This window comes from Trachurus japonicus, chromosome 9 (assembly GCF_045865225.1).
Source record: "Trachurus japonicus isolate A0001 chromosome 9, Traja_1.0".
Taxonomy (NCBI): Eukaryota; Metazoa; Chordata; class Actinopteri; order Carangiformes; family Carangidae; genus Trachurus; species Trachurus japonicus.
Genome location: NC_140915.1, coordinates 3,179,644 through 3,199,519, shown reverse-complemented (window position 1 = coordinate 3,199,519; position 19,876 = coordinate 3,179,644). Strand labels below are relative to the sequence as shown.

Genomic DNA, 19,876 nt, shown 5'->3' with positions numbered 1-19,876 from the left:
GCAGTGCGCAGTGATCCTTTTTTCCTTTTTGGGGTCAAACGGATCATGTGCATAATTAACTGCAAAACAAGCAAATACTTCATATTAATGACATATAATGTTCACTATGCTTCTAGCCTGTCTAGCCTCTACCTGGTCTTTTTACTAAACTTAACCAACTCCTTTCTTCATTGCCTAAATCCAACCAAAGCATCTCCCTCAGTCAGCTGTCAGCACGAGCGGTGGCTGCAGCAGCCTCGCACCCCTGTGAGCTCAAGCCGGCTTCAGCCGCGCTCGAGCGGAGGAGGGGGGGAGAAAAAGAAAAAAAGTGTATTTCTATTACTGTGTGGGAGATCTCCAACAACGGAGTCTGGGAGAAAGCAAGTGGGACAGATCTGCCCAGTCTCTGAGCAGCGCACGTTTCACAGACAAGCCACAAAGCAGAATGTAAACAACGTCACGCGGTTCAGCACCTTGGACAGCTGCAGGGGGGAGGAGGGGGTGTCGGAGTAGCGGTGTTTCGAAGTGGGGCTATTTCTGAACAGCGGGGTGTCGAAGTGGAGGTGTGTCGGAATGGAGAGCTGTCCCCTGGTTGTGGACATCAGTACGAAGCGTCAGTCATTTAGCCAGGGTAGATACAGTGAAAACGTGTCCCAATTCATTAAGAGGCTTCAGAGTGCAACGCTGCTTCACATCTTCGCAACAAGCTACGGGCTAAGAGCTACAATGAGCGGTTGTGTTTACATCCTGCAACAAGCTACAGGCTATGAGCTACAACAAGCGGCTGTGTTTACATCCTGCAACAAGCTACGGGCTATGAGCTACATCAGGCGGCGGTGTCTACATCCTGCAACAAGCTACGGGCTATGAGCTACATCGGGCGGCGGTGTCTACATCCTGCAACAAGCTACAGGCTATGAGTTACAACGAGCGGCTGTGTTTACATCCTGCAACAAGCTACGGGCTATGAGCTACATCGGGCGGCGGTGTCTACATCCTGCAACAAGCTACGGGCTATGAGCTACATCGGGCGGCGGTGTCTACATCCTGCAACAAGCTACGGGCTACGAGCTACATCGGGCGGCGGTGTCTACATCCTGCAACAAGCTACGGGCTACGAGCTAGATCGGGCGGCGGTGTCTACATCCTGCAACAAGCTACGGGCTACGAGCTACATCGGGCGGCGGTGTCTACATCCTGCAACAAGCTACGGGCTACGAGCTACATCGGGCGGCGGTGTCTACATCCTGCAGCAAGCTACGGGCTACGAGCTACATCGGGCGGCGGTGTCTACATCCTGCAACAAGCTACGGGCTACGAGCTACATCGGGCGGCGGTGTCTACATCCTGCAACAAGCTACGGGCTACGAGCTAGATCGGGCGGCGGTGTCTACATCCTGCCACAAGCTACGGGCTACGAGCTACATCGGGCGGCGGTGTCTACATCCTGCAACAAGCTACGGGCTACGAGCTACATCGGGCGGCGGTGTCTACATCCTGCAGCAAGCTACGGGCTACAAGCTACATCGGGCGGCGGTGTTTACATCCTGCAGCAAGCTACAGGCTACGGCGAAAGGCGGCATTGTTGCTTTACATCCTGCAGCAAGCTACAGGTCTCAGGGAGCAGCTTCAGGCTACAACGTGGTCCACAGGTTTGACTGTGCAATTATTATGCCTCAGGAAGTTGATGGATAGAACTTAAGTTAAGACATTAAAGGGATTCTGAACATTCAAAAAAAAAAAATCAATTGAATGCTCTGATAACCGCTATTGTTTTGTTGTTTTGCTGAAAAGACTGTTGCTTGACAATGTTTGATTTCATTAAGTTAATCTCTGGTGCTAACTAAGTAATAAGGGTGTCATTCTGTGTTATTTGGTTACTCACTGCTAATTACAGGGTTGCCAACTTTTGGTCCTGGGCTGGAGTGAGATTCTGTTGGCGGGGGGGGGGGGGGTTGTCTATAATAATAATAATTATGTTTATTGTAGTTTTTCTCTCTGTCTCTCTCTCTCTGTCTCTCTCTCACACACACACACACACACACACACACACACACACACACACACACACACATTATACCTGCAAACTGAGTAGGCTAGAGGTGTAATAGGTGACAAAATATGTATATCCCTCTAGGGGGGTCTGGGGGCACCCCCCCAGGAAAAAATTGTGATTTTAACATGTATTTGAAGCATTCTGGTGTACTCTGAGAAGAAAATAAAGGGAAAACACAACATTTGCTTCAGATAACAGGGGAAAAAAGCAGATCTGTGGTTCCTATCATTGTATGGCTGGAGTGTATGAAACTGGTCTAGTGGGGAGCTCTGGCTTTTGGCCTGGACCAGCCTATTGACCCTATTAATATATGAAAGGACAGAACAGACATGTCCTGTGATTTTCAGTCTTCTATTAGGCTACAGCCTGATGATACAAGTCAGGTCCTGAAATGTGTGTTTCTCTTCTGTAATAAATATTCTACATACCCATTCAGAGTTTGCAGGTATGGCCCACGTGCATGCATGCGCAGTTGCGCACACACGTACACACAGACGTACACACACACACACCTGTTGCTGCGCTGTCTCTCTCTCCTCTGCTCTCTGGACTGAGCTGCCTGGCTGTACTTTTGTGCTACCCAGTCTGCATCTTGATTTTATAGTTTTCAACGGACTGGCCCAACCAGCCCGACCGCAGGCGTGAGTTCGAGCCGCGTTCAGTCTGAAAACATAACTCAGTCAGGTCAGGTTGTGTCTCGGGCTTCGCTCTCTCCCTCTTTTTTTTGGCCATCGGATTCGGACCAAGTCGGGTCCAGGCTTCAGCACCGTGCCGCTGTTGGTGGGGGGGGGGTAGCGGATCGACAACTCCCCGTCCTACTGTGCTGTGATCACAGGCTTGAGCAGCCGTCCAATCGACACGCGGATAAGCAACGCGCACACCAATCAGAGAGCCTATTGACGAGTGCCAAGCTTGCTTTAATTTTTTTTTTTTTTTTTTTTTTGCCAAATCGCTTGATTTTGGCGTGAGAATTGTTTGAGTGGCGTGAGAGCGTGAGACAGGACCTAAAAGCGTGTGACACACGCCAGATGCGTGAGAGTTGGCAACCCTGTAATTATAGCCATCATAACTTACCTTGCTTTCTCCATATGGTAATTCTAAAAGGTTAAAAATGTCTCAAAATGGTGATAATCAGTCATATACCACAAGGGCAAAATGCAGGGGAGCTAGATGAGGGAAAAAGTAGAAGCTTGACTCAGAGTTAAAGGAGCTGTATGATAGTATCCGACTCCAAGTCGTACCAAGTCAAGAAAGTTGATGCATGCTCAGCTGTGACAGAAGACCACCTCACTGAAGGAAGAGGTGAGTTTGATGCTGAGACAGAGAGATCAAGGTTACGCATGCTACTTGATAATGAATATGCTAGGTCCATATATGGATCTGCAGCCTCCAGAGTTACTGCACGCAGCTGCCACCATTCGGAGCATCTCTCGGAATCACCTAGCATAACAGCTGAGAGAGCAGAAACAGCTGCTCAGTTGGCCGCAAAGAAAGCTGAAATTGATATGGAAGCTGCTATTGAAGCTCAACGTCAGCAGTTGAGAAAACTTGAAAATCAGAGAGACATTGATGTTATTCAAGCAAAGCTAAATGTTTACACTGAAGAAGAAACAAAAGGAAAAGATGGATCATGCGGTTCTGTACGCAGCAAAGTTAATGATACAAACCCATTCACTCACTTCATCTCAGGTCAAGAACAGCAAGCGGTAAAAAAAAAAATGCGGCATCCTTAGTCCAGGCATTACAAGAATCATTAGCTCGAGGAGGCCTATCAACAAGCATGGGATAGGTTGAACGCAAGATATGGCCACTCCTTTGTCATGCAACGTGCTTTCAGAGAGTAAGCTAAATATGTGGCCAAGGATTGGTGGAAAAGAGTATGTCAAACTGAGAGAATTCAGCGATTTCTTGCAACCATGTAGTTATGCCATGTCTCATATAAAGGGTTTACAGGTTCTGAATGACTGTGAGGAGAACCAGAAAATGCTGGTCAAGCTTCCTGAATGGGTGACGTCCGGGTGGAACCGCTACGTTACAGAGCAGCTGGATCGAGGCCAAGACTATCCAAGCTTTCACAAGTTTGCTGCATTCATCGCTAAAGAGGCACGTATTGCATGTAATCCAGTGTCGTCCTTACATGCTTTGAGGCACTCTGCAGAAACACCAGTAAGAGAGATGAAGCGCTCAAAAGTAAACACGCTTGCCACAGATGTCAAGGCTCCATTCCCATCAAGATCCACATCCAAACCAGACCGGGATGAAATCCAGGTGAGAGATACTGGAAAATCAAAGACACAGAGTACACCATTACAAAACTCAAACACAAATGAGTGTAACAGCTGTGGAGGAAGTCCCTCCATACATAAATGCAAAAAGCTGATAGAAATGTCGATAGAAGAAAAGAAAAAATGCATACATGAAAATAAACTGTTTTTTGCATGTCTAAGAAAAGGTCACACTTCTAAAGATGGTAGAAATAGAGCCATGTGTGGCATATGCAGAAAGAATCACCCAACTCCACTGCATGAAAATCGTTTCCTAGCAGAATCAATGCAAAGTGAAGTTGAAGAAAGTACATCATCATTATCATGCTGTGTGAATGGAGGAGAAGGTGGGAGCACAACTATGATTGTGCCAGTGTGGATTTCAGCACCTAATGCTCCTGATAATGAAACCCTAGCATACGCCCTACTGGACACACAAAGCAGTCACACATTTGTTGATCAAGAGGTGTGTGAAAGGCTTCAGGCAGCAATGGAACCAGTAAAGCTGAAGCTCTTCACCATGATGGGGAAAGATTCAGTTGTGAAGAGTCAGAGAGTATGATTGTGATCTCAAAGTCAGAGGTCTCTCCTCAAACATTTCCATTGACTTACCTCCAGCCTACACGAGAGACTTCATTCCTCTTGACCGCGCACATATCCCCACTTGTCAAACAGCCAGAAAATGGAAACACCTTGTCAACTTAGTCGAGGAGATACCCTCATTAATGGACTGTGGTGTCGGATTGTTGATTGGTTATGACTGCTCCAGAGCACTCATTCCAAGGAACATCATCACTGGTGGTGACTATGAGCCCTACGGCATTAAAACTGACCTTGGTTGGAGCATTGTGGGAAGTGCGCCACAGCGTGTGAATGCTAAAGATGTGACTGGTCTTTGTCATCATGTATCTGTCAGCGAGCTACCACATGTAACACCATCTTCTGGCACCAAGGCTCTAGAGTTCAACACAAAATCAGGTGTCAAAAGCAAATCTCAAGAAGATATTGGTTTCCTGCAGATCCTAAAAGGAGGAATCCAGCAAAATGAGCATGGTCACCTTGAGAAGCCTCTTCCCCTTAAAGTGTGTCCTCACCTCTCTGACAATAAGGCTCGGCTGAAGCACCTCAAAAGGAAGTGGAACAGGGAAATAGTCGCAAACCATCTTCCATCAGAGCTGTTGGTGGGAGATCCAGTTATGAGGATTACACAGGGACAGGACACTGACACTCAAGGTTCTCAAGATGGACCACAGCGGTCAATGGCATTGTTTGTATCCAACGGTTGGCTAAGAGAATCAAGACCACAGAATCCTTAGATGTGGAAAAGAGAAGGCAGGCCGCACTGACTCATTTCAAGCTTGCACAACAAGATGCCTTCCAAGAGGAGCTGAACAGGCTCAGCCAGAAAACAGGAAAGCTGCATTACAACCAAGATGGTGTAATGAACACCATCTGTCATTGCACATCATGATGTGCAATGAACCCCGTCATTGCACATCATGATGACAAAATACAACACCAAGTCAGAGGACAAACTCTCAATTGGAAGGTTAGGAAAAAGGTGTGAATGCCTCACACAGCCATCCATCATTCAAAAGTTGGTGTTAGTGAAGAGTAGCTAGTAAGGGGGGAAAGGTCAGCTGTTGATTAAAGTCTCCTTTCTAAGCTAAAAGTGGTTAATGGTCATTATGCTGTAGTTCATTCTCAATTGAGTATTGTTCTTTCTGTCTTGATATGTGAATTCTACTGTTAATCTGTGATGTTGAATTTATTTGTTGTGGGGAATCATATATGGATAATTTTCAAGTGTCAGAGTGTTAAAGGAAACAACAGACCAGTGCTTGGGAATTACCATTAATTATCTAAAGAAGAGTGTATTACACATCTCCATTTGTGCTAATCAAAGGTAATTGGTGGGAGTGTAGCTGTCGCCATAATACAGCTATGGGTTACCGTGGCGACACAGAAAGTTACAGTGATACTGTCACATTTGATTTCTAGTTGTTTTCTTTATTATGTTTATATAAATTCATAATGAAACGTTCTGCAGTTAAATGAATAGTTCTGCTATTAGACATTATTAGAATATTAAGTTAAAATTGTTAAAAGGTTACTTCCTGTCAGAGTCATGTAATACGTGAGCCAGAAGTTGTGAGTGAGAAGCAGGCAAGAGGGAGAGAAAGAGGGAAAGAAGAAAAGAGACGAAAGGACTGTCTATCACTGGCTTAGCAGGCGTACACGGTAATTATTCAGAATGTTGAAATGTGTGTGCCCATGTATAGGAAACTGATCTGTGGAAATAATGTATGTGAATGTGTTTTGTTTTGTTGCAGTTTTCACGGTGTTCCGTAACTTTTGGAGAGAATAAAATGGTTGTGGACATCAGTACGAAGCGTCAGTCATTTAGCCAGGGTAGATACAACTGGTCTAATGACTGAACCATCTTCAGCTCAGTTTACAGCAGAAACCGTCTTACTGTGAATCTGAAGGTCCAGGTCCAGGTCCAGGTCCAGGTCCAGGTCCAGGTCCAGGTCCAGGTCCAGGTCCAGGTCCAGGTCCAGGTCCAGGTCCAGGTCCAGGTCCAGGACTGAAGTTTGGAGCTTCATCTCTGGACAGGTCACTCTTCACGGACCAGCAGGTGGGTCCAGGTCCTGGTTCAGGTCCAGGACTGAAGTTTGGAGCTTCATCTCTGGACAGGTCACTCTTCACGGACCAGCAGGTGGGTCCAGGTCCAGGTCCAGGTCCAGGTCCAGGTCCAGGTCCAGGTCCAGGTCCAGGTCCAGGTCCAGGTCCAGGTCCAGGTCCAGGTCCAGGACTGAAGTTTGGAGCTTCATCTCTGGACAGGTCACTCTTCATGGACCAGCAGGTGGGTCCAGGTCCTGGTTCAGGTCCAGGTCCAGGTTCTGGTCTGAAGTCTAGAGGCCATCCTTTGGACTGGTCACTCTTCATGGACAGTCTCCAGGATCCTGGAGACTCTGCTCTCAGTCTCTGGTTCTGACCTCTGCAAACACAAACATATTTTTATTCACATCACACTGATCACTGATCAGTTCTCTGGTCACAGATGCATTGTGGGAAGTCTACAGTGACTTCTGGATCCATTGGGTCAACATCTGCATCTACCAGGATCACTACATCAAGACAATGCTAACTAATATATCTGCATTTATTTCAGGATGTTGTGCATAAACAAACAGAATGAACGTAAACAGAACTGTGTTGATAATATAGAGGAGGAACACACTTACTGTTATCCATAGATATACCTGTCACATTACCATAGTTGGTAACTTTTTATTTTTTGTAACCGAGAACTACCATCGTTGGTATTACATCTGCCACTGTTGCCACTTTCATGTTTTACTTATTACCACTTTATTTATTACTATCAATACTGTGAATAATCATGCTGCTATGAGTACTTTTGCACTTTGTCCACCACACATAGTGTATGACGGTCAACATCGCTGCTATAAGCACTTTGCACTTTGCCTACCTCATACATGTTGTTGTCTAAATGTTGTCCATTGTCAATCTGTATCTGTTTATGCCTCATCTTTGTATAATAGCTTGTATTCTGTGTATTTTATTACTTTTATGTTATGTGTAGGGACTACAGATGGAAATTAGCTGGGAGCTAAATCTGGTGCAACCATCTTTTCATTTTTTTTTCTTTAAATGATTAATGTAATTGCACATTGTCCCTTAATAAACTAATAAACTAAACTAAACTAAACTGTAAATCATAAACATCCAGAATCTTGATTTAATAATTAGGACATTTACAGCCAAAATACACTCATTTTCCCTCATTTATCAAACTTGCGCAGGATCTGGTGTAGATTCTGGTGTAAATATCAGTGTACGCAAAGTGTCACGTGTGATTTACTAAAAGTGTGTACGCTGCTGATTTCGGCGTAGAACCGGCGTGGTGGTGATAAATACGGCGGCTGAAAACCAGCGTCATTTAAATGTCACGCCCCGATATATTCCTGCTTTAGAGGCGTCACCCTGCCCCTTTTTACGACATGGAGACACGGAAGACGGGCAAGAAGAGGGACTTTACCGACATTACTGCGTTGAACAGGGAGAGGGCGGCAACATTAAATATCTGGACATTGATAGATTGATAGATTTTGTGATTGATAAGCGTCATCCCGGTGGATGGAGGCTGCAGACGCACGTGTCACCGACCACGTCAGGAAAACCAGCGATCTCATGAAATGCTCCTGCAGTTTACTAAACACAAGTGACTGAGGAGAAATCATATGCATATTACTGCTGCGAACGCGACTTTATGACCATCAGTACCGCTGGCATGGTTCGGCTGATGGAGGGATGTGAAACACCGGCTCGATCTCCCGCTGACAGGTCCCGGTGACGGGGAAAAAAAAAAAAAGACTCAGCCGCGGAGATCAGCTGGACCTGGACAGGCAGCGGAGCTCTCCCCCCCGCCCCCGGGGGCTCCGGTGTCTGGCAGAGAGAGAGACTGAGGAGCCGTCCGGTCATGCTCTGGTGCTGCAGATGTTGGAAGTTTGTGTGTGTGATCTACAATAACAGGTCTGTCTGTCATTGACTGTTTCTGTTTACACAGCTGATTAACGAGCATCTGTCACGTCGTGGTTTTTAATTCATCTCAGTTGCTCAAAATAAAAGTCGAGTTAAATTTTCAACACGGACTTGGTTTTATCGTTTCTTTTTTTTAGGGGGGCTACTTTTGATCTTTGTATCAATATAAACAACAACAACATGTGGTCCACATCGCTGCGTTATTAGACTATGGTTTAATAATCATTTTGACACAGCAGCACTCGTTCCTGCATGTTCTACGCTGGTTCCAAATGTGCGTACACCTAGTCAGAGCTGGCGTGAGATACGCTCATGCTCAGATTGATAAATGCCGATCCTTGCGGTGAATTTGGTGTACACCCATTTTTTTGGTGTACGCAAGTTTGATAAATGAGGGCCTTTAAGTGTATGGGGCAGGTGGCTCAACTTCCCCCCGAGCTACCATATTGACTTTATTAGTCCCCACAGCTAAAATGGTGAACTTTCATGCAGGTTTACTACCTCATAATGTGGTTCATAGATACTCATGTATAAAACTAATTAAACATTGCCAAAACTAAACTGATGATATTTTCCAATGGCAGCGAAGTACCTGCGTCTCCTCCCAGCATTTTGTCGGGTGTGAGATTGAACTTCTGACATGTTACAAGTATCTCAGCATTTTACTGTAATCGATGATCGGCTTTCTTTTAAACCACATGTAGAAAACCTGGTAAAAAAAAAAAAAATTAAGACTGAAACTGGGATTCTTTTTCCGTCACACATCTTGTTTTTTCTTTTTCTACCAGGAAAAAGTTGGGCTGCAGTTGAGTGCAGTATAATTAAAACAAAAACATACATATAAAGTGCATGGGGATTATAAATATATTACGTTCCAACGAGTTTTATTAAATAAAATGATGCCTTCCTCAATATTTGGTTACATGCTCAGTTTTTCTTATGGTTCCCTAGGAACAAGGAGTGGCTCAACTTGCCCCTATGCTCAACTTACCCCACCTCCCCCATCTAAAATTCAAAATTCAACTTCAACTTCATCTGTCATGGTAAAGTAAGAGCACGTAGATTATGTTTCCTATTGAAATGCCTCAGTGGCTGAAAGCATTCTCTTAACTTAGCCTGTGCAGTGTGTGTGTGTGTGTGTGTGTGTGTGTGTGTGTGAACTCTGAACGCTGTTACACTGATGTGAACTTTGATGGCAGCATTTCACTAGAGATCAATCCTCTTTCATCAACACACACACACACACACACACACACACACACGCACAGCTCTTACTGTGAGTCTGAAGGTTCTTGTCCAGGTCCAGGACTGAGAGTTGGAGGATTTCCTTTGGCCTTGTCACTCGACAAACAGATGGATCCTGGAGACTCTGGTCCGTCCTCCTCTTCCTCCACGTTAACACTCATCTTCAGTCTGAGAGGGAAACCAGGAACACACACACACACACACACACTCTTCAATAATAACTATAATAATAACAACATGATGTTTTGTGTTGACACTCACCCGTCTCGTGGCGTGTCTCGTGGCGTCTGACTGTGAATTCACTCAACGCTTTCACTTCTCTGTCTGTTCTGTTCCTCTTTCTTCTCTGGATTTACAGAAAATCACATGACTGTGTGTCAGTGTGTGTAGTTCAGGTTCAAGTTGTTTAAACCAGTTTATTGATATTATGTATTAGACTACTTATTTAAAATCACACGTGGCACGCTTTATGTAATCTCAACTTTCCCCCAGCTTCATATAAACACAGTGAAACACTGTTTATTTATTTTGGAAATCCATTTTTGCTACTGCGAACAAAACATTAGAAGTCGAACTGGCTAGAGACCCTTTGACAGCGATTCTTGGGATGAAACCAGATGTTATTCTCAGTAGAAAAAGGATGTATATCCTACAAATAGTACTAATAGCAGCACATTAAGATGTCTTAAACAGGACCCCCTACATATATGTTGAGATTACAGAAGGAAGTGTTTACAGAGAGATGGCAACCATTAATGGAGGTAGTGGGAGAACAAATTGATTGATAATTTAAAGATCTTTTCTTCTTTGGTTGTTTTTTGGTAGGCTACTGAGCGGGATTATAGGCTATACTCAGAAGTGATTGATAAAGATATGTACGTGCTGATGAATTGATTGAGGGAACCCATGACTGATACTATTATTTTTGATATATTGTTTTTGTTTTGTCTTAGTCTTGTTTTGTCTTTTTTCTTTGTTTGTTTGGTGTGTCTTTTTATTTTTTATGGTTGCTGTTGTTTTTGATTTCTTTTTTCTCTTTTGTCTTCTTCTTAAATATTCTAAAATTTTGGTTTTCGATTGTCTACTAATACCACTTGTAAAATGAATTGTTCAAATGGATGCTGAATTAATATTGTAAAAGTGGTTGCGAGGAAATAATAATAAAAAAAGAAATTGAAAAAAAGAAACACTGTTTATGGTCTGTGACTGTGGAGTGAAGTCACCAGATACAGTAGAAATGATTCAATAACGTTATTAATTTGATGATGTATTATCTTTAAAAATAAATGAATAAATAAAAGATAACGTTATTATATTATATTATTAACCTCCTATACACTAATAGATAGTCGGTAGATAGATAGGAGATAGGAGATAGATAGATAGATAGATAGATAGATAGATAGATAGATAGATAGATAGATAGATAGATAGATAGATAGATAGATAGATAGATAGATAGATAGATAGATAGATAGACAGACAGACAGACAGACAGACAGACAGACAGACAGACAGACAGACAGACTAGCTGTATGTAAACACAAAGAGGCAGAAAGACATGGGCTTCTGTTTAGCAGGACTGCAGGATTTATTCTGCAGGATCTTCCTCTAAGGGGTTTTGTGTTCCCTTCAGGCGCAAGGCGCCCTCTACTGACATAAGAAAGTATCGCGCTAACACCAAAAACAACAGTACAATGAAATGAGCACTGAAATACCATTTGCTGCCACAATAAAATTAAATAAAAACATATTTATAGGGGTGTCTAGTTTTCTTTTCTTTTTTTTTGTTAAACCCTTTCTAACACTATTCTTAATGCATTCAGTAGGCTACCTTTCAACACATAATGAACTGCACAACCACTTAAATGACAATATCAGTGCTTATAGAAAGATGATCATGTGTCTGTCTGATCAGCTCTGTCTTGACCTTAACCCTCTATGGTAGCTGCATCATGATGCCAGTGGGGGAAAAAATGTTTGGAGCGTTTTTATGTCTCAAAATAGACTAAATAAACATAATCTAAAGAAATTTTTAAAAATTATTTATTTTTGGAAGTTTTGGGGATTTGTTGACTGTAGGCAACATTGTACTATTACGGTTCATCATCTACTGTATTAGAAACACCAGTCTCTGTAGACTTTACCCTTCACTGGCTTCATCCTCATCCAAATTCTCACTCTCATCTTCATCATCATCATCATAACAGCCTGATGTTTACTTTACTGCATCCAAAATCACATTTATTAAGGATAAAAAACAAAATTATGGTGAATTATATGTTTTTGAACATTATATTTACACCTGAACACACACACTACCATAGTCTCATAATGCAATATTGATTCCATAATGGTCCACTGTCGCCTCAAGGCAACACTGCAATTTTCTATAATGGTATAATGGCATCTATTAGTGTAAATATATTTTTTTCCAGATGAAAAGGGGCCAGGAAGTTACTGTATGTTTTCAGACCGTTTTAGTGGAGCAAAGTGGCAAACCTGTTTCCTTCGAAAAAGTCTGCAAAAAAGGGTTTCAGTATGGCTTCTTGAAAGTCATGTGATAAATTAAAGCATTGTTATTGGTTCTCTAAGGTCTCCTCTCTTTTTTAAAGTATTACAGCATTAAATGGGATGAATTGTGGAGATGTGACAGGCCAAAAAGTGGTATGTTGCCTGAGGGCAACATGGTACCATAGAGGGTTAAGATTGTGGGTTTGATTCCCATGTTGACAGAGATGGCAAAACCGGCAGTAGCCCCGTGGGCCTTTCAAAATTTCCCCAGAGGAAATTTTCTAGTAACCTTTATTGTTACAATAAATGGGAACATCACCCAAGAGACCAACTTTGCACAACTGTATTTTTTCTTCTGGAATCGAGTAGCCTACTTTAAATTACACATGTTCTACACATTCTAGCCCTTGTCCTTATGTTTTGTTACAAATATTGTTTTATTTTATGATATTGTATTTGTTATTTATATGGGAATTAAATATATTGCCATGGCTTATCATTTTAATTTACTACTTCATTTCTACCTAGGCCTGTCTTCAATTCTGTGAGAAGTTTCCTCTCATCACAGAAAGCTGAGCAGTTCATGCTCATTTTCTAATCCATTCATAGTCAAAGCAGTAATGGGGGATGCTTGGAGGGGGTAATGTTCTGGAGCAGGTGTGAATGTTCAGAGTGTAGGGTGTGGTGGTAAGTTGGGGGCGCATGCATACCTACCTTTTAGGATGCTAATCACAGTAATAGGTTAGCCAGACAGTGTTGTGTGACTGGTGAAATGTATGAATGTGTAAACACTTTATATTTTACTAAATTCCCCTACCACCCCAACTTTTCCTGCAGGTAATCTACAAGCTAATAAGCATGTGTAGGATTTATACATAGGTAAACATTTGTTTCACATTTATTTTTTCCATTTCAGAAGGACAGATCCTTGATACAGTGTGCTGGACGTGAGTGTTATCATCCAAAATGGATAATGTGATGTGGACATGATGTTAGATGACACTGATGCAAGTGATGCAGAGGTGACAATACCTGTGGACAAGTGGACAAAGTTAACCAACCAAGGCAAGGCAAGGCATCTTTATTTATATAGTGCATTTCATACCAAGGCAACTCAATGTGCTTTATATGAAGACAAAACATTAAAAAAAAGAAGCATACGACAGAATAAAAACAAACAAAACACTGAAAACAGAGTTAAAAGCAAGAGCAAATAAAAGTAAAATAAAATAAAATAGATAAAGTTTTAAGTTCTCAGCTATAAGCACATGAAAAGAGAAATGTTTTTAACCTGGATTTAAAAGTGCTGACAGTTGGGGCTGATCTCAGGTCTGCTGGTAGTTTGTTCCAGTTGTTGCAGCATAACAGCTAAATGCTGCTTCACCATGTCTGGTCTGAACTCTGAGCTCCACTATCTGACCTGAGTCAGTAGATCTCAGAGCTCTACTGGGTTTATACTCTACTAACATGTCATTCATGTATTCTGGACCTAAACCATTCAGTGATTTGTAAAAAACAACAAGCTGGACAAAGACACAACATTCTTTATACAACTGGTAGTACTTACGGCCAAATTTCATATCCACAAAAAAAATGGACAGAATCAAAACCCAGCCTGGATCATTTCACACAAGAAATTCTCCAATATGCAACTACAATAAAAGACATTAAAAATAAAAAAGCTATTAAAACGAACTGTATTTTTGAAAGATTTAACATAGCCCCTCTTTAAGAACTTTTTACTAGGTAAATGGATTCTTCCAAATCTGGCAATGTTTATTTGTATTTATTTATTTATTTAATTTTTATTTGTAATGTCATTATTTGTATTGTTATTGTCATTTTTGTTTCCTTTTACATTATCCCCCTGTCTGCTTTGTCCACCTCTGTCTCTCTGTATAATGCATAATGCTATGTTATGTGTTAAGATAATTATGTTATGCTTACAATAAAGCACAAAATTTTTTTTTAAAAAAAGTCAATGTGGACATTGAGTCCTGACCGAAAAAACACACCATGCTCGCGAGAATACAAAGGAGAACAGATGGCCCTCTCCTCAGCTCCAGACTCACTCGTCTTCCAGTGACGACGCTCTGGCAAATCAGGGGAAGGCAGTCGGCTGACGTCACGTTTAGGGCTGGGGCGTTACCAAAGAAGTAGCAGGTAGCAGGTGGGAGGGGCTGGAGGAGGAGAAGAGGATAAAACCGAGTAGAGCCGTGCTGTACCGTACTGAGCCAGTGGAAAGGCACCATGAGGAGGTCCCGTCTGACCAGGACCAGGATGAAGGAGGAGAACCTGGACCGGGAAATTAGCGACCTGGATCAGAACACGACCGGAATTAAGGAGGAGAACCAGCACCAGGACTACAACATAGTAAAGGAGGAGAACCAGGACCAGACTGGGACTACGGGGGAGGAGCAGCACGCGGTCCACCAGGACAAGGAGCCCTCCGGTCCGTCCGGTCCACGTCCACAGGTCTGTGTTTCTGTTTTCAGTGGGAGCGAGTCAAGAGATGAAGCTAACAGCTGTTAGCTGCTAACTCTACTTTTTGTGGTTCACTAAAAAGTCTAAAACCTAACCTGCCTACTTTAGTTCCTGCTGTAGCGCTGTTACATCACTTTATTACATTTTATACAACAGTTAGTTCCGACCGGTCCCAGCCGAGCAATTTGATTGGACAAGAGACGTAGCACTGCGACTTTTTACGGACGTTATCACTCCGCTGTTCAGCTGGACAGGAGCTAAGTCAGAGCCAGGCTCCCCATACAGGAGCTGCCCCACCTCTCTGCTGCTGCTACAGTTAGAAACGGACCTGAACATTAAAACCTGGACCTGACCTGGTCCGTCTAATTGGAGATAAATCTCTACTAAACCCGGCTGGAAAAAAATCGCCGCGGGGGCAACTACGTTTTGACGGCGATGTGTTTTGATATTAGCGTTAGCTGTTGTTAGCCACGTAGCTCAGCTACTTAGCTTCAACTGTGTTTATATCGATTACATAGCAGATAAACAGATGTAATACGGTATCGATAACGTCTCTGTGTCTTCACGCTGGTCCTGTTGCTGCGGTGCTAATCAGACACGGGCTCAGAACCAGCACTGGAAGCAGCTCGGTGGAAAAGCTTGTAGCTAGTAGCTAGCTAGTTGTATGTAATGTTTATGTGTTGCCTGGCAACAGCCTCGTCTCCCTTCCAGTTGCAGAACTATTTCTGTTGGCGGAGCCAAATAAATGAATAAACAAACAAATCATAATCTCTTGTAGTTTGTTACTGTTCTAAAATGCGCTCGTAGCACTGTTGTATAAAAGCAATATCACACTGGAGGTCGTGCTGTTGTACCGTATATCAGCACGGTGGGATTATCTGCGGCTAATTAAATTTCCCCGCAGGTTTTTTAGAGGGTTACCGCCGGCCGGCTTTTTGGGAGATAAATGCTGGTCTCATTGATGAAGTCTAACAATTGTGGCCGCCGCATTGTTTGAACGAAATGTGAAGCTGTATTAGACAGAAGAAAGGGGCTGCCTTGGTGGTCTGTAGCCTACGTACATAAATTACCACATTAATCAATCAATTACATTTAATTACATTTTCCAACTGTAAACTTGCAGCAACTGCTGAATGTAACTGCAACAGTCCACTGTGAAAATGAAAAATATAATTGCGTAGCCTCTAACACTGGCCAATCATTCGCCATTCTCATCCTCCATCCCCCTCCCTCATGCCCATCTCATCATTATCAAGCGGGCGGGATATTCAGTGTTTGGGGTGAGACCAAGCTCGGTGTCTGTGTGTCTCAGACGTTTGATTGATGGATGACGGATCCAATATCACTGGCCATAGTGGAATCAAATTCATTTTTCTTTTCTGTGCACCTTGAATGAAGGAAAACAAATGTCCATCCATCATCCATCATTGATTCATTCTCTCTCTCCCTGTCTGTTGCCATAGAAACAGGACCACACCAAGGTGAAACCACACAGCTGTAACGGGTGTGGGAACGCGTTCAGGACCTCAGTTCATCTGAACGCTCACCGCCGGCAGCGCCAATGTGGACAGACGGCGTACAGGTGCGAGCAGTGCGGCACATCGTGCACCGACTTGTCAGGACTGAAAATTCACCAGCGGATCCACACCGGAGAGAAGCCGTACAGCTGTGAGCAGTGTGGCGCCGCCTTCACAAGGGCGAACACCCTGAAAATTCACCAGCGGATCCACACCGGAGAGAAGCCGTACAGCTGTGAGCAGTGTGGGAAGGCGTTCGCTACCTCCAGACATTTAGCAGTCCACCGGCGCGTCCACACCGGAGAGAAGCCATACAGCTGCGAGCAGTGCGGAAAGGGGTTCGCTAGCTCCTCAAATTTAATGACCCACCGGCGCATCCACACTGGAGAGAAACCATACAGCTGTGAGCAGTGTGGGAAGGGGTTCACTCAACCCGGAGCGTTAACGATCCATCGGCGCATCCACACCGGCGAAAAGCTCTACAGCTGCGAGCAGTGTGGGAAGGCGTTCACTCAATCCGGAGTGTTAACGATCCATCGGCGTGTCCACACCGGAGAGAAGCCGTACAGCTGCGAGCAGTGTGGGAAGGCGTTCGCTACCTCCAAAGAGTTAACGATCCATCAGCGCGTCCACACCGGAGAGAAGCCGTTCAGCTGCGAGCAGTGTGGGAAGGGGTTTGTTACCTCCGGACATTTAGCAGTCCACCAGCGCATCCACACCGGAGAGAGGCCGTACAGCTGTGAGCAGTGTGGGAAGGCGTTCGCTACCTCCAAAGAGTTAACGATCCATCAGCGCTACCACACCGGAGAGAAGCCGTACAGCTGCGAGCAGTGTGGGAAGGGCTTTGTTGTCTCCGGACATTTAACGGCCCATCGGCGTGTCCACACTGGAGAGAAGCCGTTCAGCTGCGAGCAGTGTGGGAAGGGGTTCAAGAGCTCCGGGCAGTTAACGATCCATCGGCGCATCCACACTGGAGAGAAGCCGTACAGCTGCGAACAGTGCGGAAAGGCCTACGCTTGCTCCTCAAATTTAACGGTCCACCGGCGCATCCACACCGGAGAGAAACCATACAGCTGTGAGCAGTGTGGGAAGGCGTTCACTCAATCCGGAGCGTTAACGATCCATCGGCGCGTCCACACCAGAGAGAAGCCGTAAGTGTGTGGGAAGGCGTTCGCTGACTCCAGTAGGTTAGCAGCCCACCAGCGCATCCACACCGGAGAGAGGCCGTACGTGTGTGGGCAGTGTGGGAAGGCGTTCACTACCGTAGGAAAATTAACGGCCCACCAACGTGTCCACACCAGAGAAAAACCATATGTGTGTGGGCAGTGTGGAAAGGCCTTCCGCCAGTCCAACAACCTGGAGAAACACCAGCAGCTCCACAGCAGCTAGAGGACGGGACGGGACGGTCCTACACCTGAGCAACTAACGATTATTTTCATCCTCGATTAGCCTGTTGATATGTAAATGATTAATTGATTTGTTGTTTGGTCAATAAAATGTTTTTAAAAAATGTTGAAAAATGTCAGTGTTTCCCAAACCACCAGATGACGTCCCCAAACCTAACCCTAACCCGCAGGTTTTAAGAGGTTTACCGCCGGCTGGTTAAATTCTTTATAGGAGATAAATGTTGGTCTCATTGATGAAATCTAACAATTGTAGCAGTCACATTAGTTTGTTTGAATGAAAAGTGAAGCTTCATGTGTGTATTGGACAGCAGAGCAGCGCTGCCTGGGGCTCTGTACAGAAATCACCACATTCACATCAATAAATTATGTTTCACAATGAGCTGATCAGTCTGCATTACATTTTCTTTTCTTTTATTAAGTTCTATAACATGGCAGCATTTTTAATTTGTCATGATTACGCAACCGTTAACTGCTGCGTTTGCTGTGCGACGTACCGGAATGTGCAAACCTAACTATGCAGTCGCTTACGTTCCCAAACGTAAACTATGCAGTGACGTAGCACTGATGACATTTCTCTGACCCTGTCTGTTGACAGGTCAGGTGTTTTTGTTTTTCTGTTCTTTTGGTTTTTTATTTTTTGTTTGGACCTTCCTGTGAAGTGACACAATGGCGAGCCACCCACTTGATGTAGAGTGTGGGGGGGGGGCGACCCCCATTCCAAAAATTCCTTCCTTCCTTCCTTCCTAATGTGTTTTATTTTGAAAATTGACCGGATTCTCTCGTGGTTTGACTTCCTGCCCGGCTTGACACGATCGCGCCGCGGGGACAGCCCCCCCCCCCTCCAAAGTTTCACCCAGGTGCGAGTCTGATGCAGCCGCGGTGCTCCTGCTGAAAAATACATGTCCTTGCTCTGTGCTTTGGTTGGGTTTAGGCAATGTAGACAGGAGTTGGTTTAGTTTAGTAAAAAGATCAGGTGTAGCGGCCAAGAAAGTCTCTGCTAATATGCAGCTCCTCCGGGTGTCAAACACTGATTTCCCGCGCTAGAGGCGGATGCTCTCACCACTGTGCTACGAAAGCATTCACTGCAATGTGTACACCCAGTGTGTTAAACCTTTAAATGGCGGACTTTTTTCAGGTTCAGAAAGGCACCCCTTTTCCATAAATAATTAAGGGCCGGCATTCCGACATATTAAAGTAAATGTTCGGCATGGCGGCCCTTCGCAATGGCACCCTGGAACCAGAGTGAAGTGAACCCCAGATACCCCGTGGTCACTGGACAGGTCCTGCTACACTCTCTGGTGTGGTAGGCTCAGCATCTGAAACACCCTCACACTCAGCCCTTTCACACAATTCCCCTTACACTTAATTTCCGCAGGCTACATTTTCTCCATCCCTGGAACACTGGACTGCATACGCATTGCTGTTGTGGAGGATAATCTTCTAGTGATAGTTTATTTTTTTCCTTTGGTTTATTAGGGCCACGGGCCATCGCACCGGGCACTGATCCCTACAGCTATGAAATAACACTACATTAAGAAAAAACTTTAACCCGCGGAGTGGCCCTTTTTTTCAAAATGGCCTGTGTGGTTTTTGGTCATTTTCTCCAAAACCACCGGCCCTATTTCAACCATACCTTCTGCGTTGGACTCCCTTCGGACCCCCTGATGATATATCCGAGTTTGGAGAAATTTTAATTTTTGGTCAAAAAAAAAAAAAGTAACCCGCGGAGTGGTCTCCTTTTTCAAAATGGCCTGTGTGGTTTTTGGTCATTTTCTCCAAAACCACCGGCCCGATTTCAACCAAACCTTCTGCGTTGGACTCCCCTCGGACCCCCAGATGATA

At 44.2% G+C, this 19,876-nt stretch overlaps 1 protein-coding gene and 1 pseudogene across 1 annotated transcript in view; one reads left to right on the top strand and one right to left on the bottom strand.

Moving 5' to 3' along the window:
- LOC146980631 (uncharacterized) overlaps positions 1-10,315 on the bottom strand; it is a 128,358-nt gene extending 118,043 nt beyond the window's left edge. Inside the window, exons 1-2 of the mRNA XM_085787983.1 lie at positions 10,144-10,315; positions 7,095-7,300 (exon numbers count right to left, since the gene is read on the bottom strand). Of these exons, the coding sequence (XP_085644109.1) occupies positions 7,095-7,300; positions 10,144-10,274 (337 nt within the window). The 5' untranslated portion in view covers positions 10,275-10,315. The remainder of the gene's footprint in view (positions 1-7,094; positions 7,301-10,143) is intronic.
- A 4,562-nt stretch (positions 10,316-14,877) lies between these two features.
- On the top strand, positions 14,878-18,017 carry LOC146980630 (uncharacterized; annotated as a pseudogene).
- Positions 18,018-19,876: the final 1,859 nt, after the last annotated feature.